Source organism: Procambarus clarkii, chromosome 55, assembly GCF_040958095.1.
Source record: "Procambarus clarkii isolate CNS0578487 chromosome 55, FALCON_Pclarkii_2.0, whole genome shotgun sequence".
Lineage (NCBI taxonomy): Eukaryota > Metazoa > Arthropoda > Malacostraca > Decapoda > Cambaridae > Procambarus > Procambarus clarkii.
The window spans coordinates 14,991,159-14,995,053 of record NC_091204.1 but is presented as its reverse complement, the minus strand read 5'-3'; the positions used below and the strand labels follow the sequence as shown (position 1 = coordinate 14,995,053).

General features: G+C 40.1%; 1 protein-coding gene across 1 annotated transcript; it reads right to left on the bottom strand.

Annotated features, from left to right (window-relative positions):
• Positions 1–3,316: 3,316 nt before the first annotated feature.
• On the bottom strand, positions 3,317–3,895 carry LOC138352953 (zonadhesin-like). Its single transcript, XM_069305610.1, has one exon. The coding sequence runs from the start codon at positions 3,893–3,895 to the stop codon at positions 3,317–3,319; it is 579 nt and encodes a 192-aa protein (XP_069161711.1).

Sequence of the window (3,895 nt, the reverse complement as noted above, 5' to 3'; positions counted from 1 at the left end):
AATATTGATATCTTAGAGCATGAATATAATTGATCACAAGTGAATATTGATATCTTAAAGCATGAATATAATTGATCACAAGTGAATATTGATATCTTAAAGCATGAATACAATTGATCACAAGTGAATATTGATATCTTAAAGCATGAATATAATTGATCACAAGTGAATATTGACCTCTTAAAGCATGAATATAATTGATCACAAGTGAATATTGACCTCTTAAAGCATGAATATAATTGATCACAAGTGAATATTGACCTCTTAAAGCATGAATATAATTGATCACAAGTGAATATTGACCTCTTAAAGCATGAATATAATTGATCACAAGTGAATATTGACCTCTTAAAGCATGAATATAATTGATCACAAGTGAATATTGATATCTTAAAGCATAAATATAATTGATCACAAGTGAATATTGATATCTTAAAGCATGAATACAATTGATCACAAGTGAATATTGATATCTTAAAGCATGAATACAATTGATCACAAGTGAATATTGATATCTTAAAGCATGAATATAATTGATCACAAGGGAATATTGATATCTTAGAGCATGAATATAATTGATCACAAGTGAATATTGACCTCTTAAAGCATGAATATAATTGATCACAAGTGAATATTGGCATCTTAAAGCATGAATATAATTGATCACAAGTGAATATTGACCTCTTAAAGCATGAATATAATTGATCACAAGTGAATATTGACCTCTTAAAGCATGAATATAATTGATCACAAGTGAATATTGATATCTTAGAGCATGTATATAATTGATCACAAGTGAATATTGATATCTTAGAGCATGTATATAATTGATCACAAGTGAATATTGGCATCTTAGAGCATGAATATAATTGATCACAAGTGAATATTGGCATCTTAAAGCATGAATATAATTGATCACAAGTGAATATTGACCTCTTAAAGCATGAATATAATTGATCACAAGTGAATATTGATATCTTAGAGCATGTATATAATTGATCACAAGTGAATATTGATATCTTAGAGCATGTATATAATTGATCACAAGTGAATATTGACCTCTTAAAGCATGAATATAATTGATCACAAGTGAATATTGACATCTTAGAGAGTAAATATAATTGATCAACACTGATGTAATTGTTGAAAGTTTGCTACGAGGTTCTATACATATTTTCTTTAATAGCCAGAGAACATATATATATACACACACACACACTGTATATGTATGCATGTGTGTGTATTTTTAAGACATACTAATGTATATTCTCTCTGGCAGGGAATTTATAGCAATATCCATGCTCATCCACCTGAATGGTTAGCCATGGCATTGGTTCAGGTTCAGCCAACGTGGATGGCAAGCCACTTGTGTTGACTACGAAACTCATCCATCATAGTGAACATGACTACAGCTATGATACGTCTCTGATTGCCTCTGCAAACTACCCAATTGCCTTGATTTACGGTCGACTCGCAGGACCCGGGCGATTATCTTTTTAAAGACCCCCTAAGTCGCTCATGTGACAAGCGAATTATGGTTTCATTCGGTTTACAATTGCTGTGAAAAATTAGAATAGTGGCATCTAAGCTTGCTGTAGTGAACATCTTAGGTTTGTTTGTCTCAAGGGGACCAAATAGGGCCCCTCTCTCTCTCTCTCTCTCTCTCTCTCTCTCTCTCTCTCTCTCTCTCTCTCTCTCTCTCTCTCTCTCTCTCTCTCTCTCTCTCTCTCTCTCTCTCTCTCTCTGTCTCTCTCTCTCTCTCTCTCTCTCTCTCTCTCTCTGTCTCTCTCTCTCTCTCTCTCTCTCTCTCTCTCTCTCTCTCTCTCTCTCTCTCTCTCTCTCTCTCTCTCTCTCTCTCTCTCTCTCTCTCTCTCTCTCTCTCTGTCTCTCTCTCTCTCTCTCTCTCTCTCTCTCTCTCTCTCTCTCTCTCTCTCTCTCTCTCTCTCTCTCTCTCTCTCTGTCTCTCTCTCTCTCTCTCTCTCTCTCTCTCTCTCTCTCTCTCTCTCTCTCTCTCTCTCTCTCTCTCTCTCTCTCTCTCTCTCTGTCTGTTTCTCTGTCTCTCTGTCTCTCTGTCTCTCTCTCTCTCTCTCTCTCTCTCTCTCTCTCTCTCTCTCTCTCTCTCTCTCTCTCTCTCTCTCTCTCTCTCTCTCTCTCTCTCTCTCTCTCTGTCTCTCTCTCTGTCTTTCTGTCTCTGTCTCTCTCTCTGTCTCTCTCTCTCTCTCTCTCTCTCTCTCTCTCTCTCTCTCTCTCTCTCTCTCTCTCTCTCTCTCTCTCTCTCTCTCTCTCTCTCTCTGTCTCTCTCTCTGTCTCTCTGTCTCTGTCTCTCTCTCTGTCTCTCTCTCTCTCTCTCTCTCTCTCTCTCTCTCTCTCTCTCTCTCTCTCTCTCTCTCTCTCTCTCTCTCTCTCTCTCTCTCTCTCTCTCTCTCTCTGTTTCCATTGCTTTTTCTCCTGTTTTGATGCTTGTGTACTCGTCTAGTTGTGCTTGTGGGGGTTGAGCTCTGGCTCTTTGGTCCCGCCTCTCAACCGTTAATCTACTGGTGTACAGATTCCTGAGCCTACTGGGCTCTATCATATCTACATTTGAAACTGTGTATGGAGTCAGCCTCCACCACATCACTTCTTAACGCATTCCATTTACTAACTACTCTGACACTGAAAAAAATTTCTTTCTAATGTCTCTGTGGCTCATTTGGGTACTCAGCTTCCACGCGTGTCCCCTTGTGCGTGTGTATGCGTGTGAGTTCGTTTATACTCAGACCTGTGCGTGCAGGATCGGTCTCCAGCTCCTTGACCCCCTGTGCGTGCAGGATCGGTCTCCAGCTCCTTGACCCCGACTTCACAGCTGCTGCTTGCTCTACCTAAACTCCTGATCTCATTACGTTCTGTTATGTTCGTATTTTAACAATTGCGTTTGCACGAATATTTTTCCCTTGTCCTCTGTTTCATTCGAATATTCAGCTATTACAAATTGTAATGTATTCAGCTATTGTAAATTTTCCATGTCTATATCATGTCTCCTCTAATTCATTCCTTGGGTTTCATTCCCTTAGGTATTCCTTGTTATGATTTCTGTAATTAAGTGTTCTTTTGAGGTTCTTGAAGTACACACTTTAGGGCCTGGGATTGAGGGGGAAGGGGAGGGGGGGGGAGGGGAGGGGAGGAGGGAGCTCGTATTCTTGGACTGTTCTTAAGGTGTAAAGCACTCTGAATAGCTCCTTAAGATGTTGGGCGGCTGCCTTTATGTTAGTTAGAATATCTTACCTTAATTACTCGATATTTCTGTAGGATAACAGGTGATATAGTTGCTATCCAGGTCTCATTGATTATGGGATGGGGGGGGGACCTCCTGGTGAACTGCCCTTCTGGTTAATAGAGGTTCACTGTTCACCGTTAGAGGTTCACTGTTCACCGTTAGAGGTTCACTGTTCACTATTAGGGGTTCACTGTTCACTATTAGGGGTTCACTGTTCACTATTAGAGGTTCACTGTTCACCGTTAGAGGTTCACTGTTCACCGTTAGGGGTTCACTGTTCACTATTAGAAGTTCACTGTTCACCGTTAGGGGTTCACTGTTCACCGTTAGGGGTTCACTGTTCACCGTTAGGGGTTCACTGTTCACTATTAGAGGTTCACTGTTCACTATTAGGGGTTCACTGTTCACTATTTGAGGTTCACTGTTCACCGTTAGAGGTTCACTGTTCACTATTAGGGGTTCACTGTTCACTATTAGAGGTTCACTGTTCACTATTAGAGGTTCACTGTTCACCGTTAGAGGTTCACTGTTCACCGTTAGGGGTTCACTGTTCACCGCCAGCGCAGAAATATCCTTTACAAGGCAGTTCATTTTAAACACCAGACGTTCAGTTGAACAGTCAAGCACTTCAGGTACGTTCAT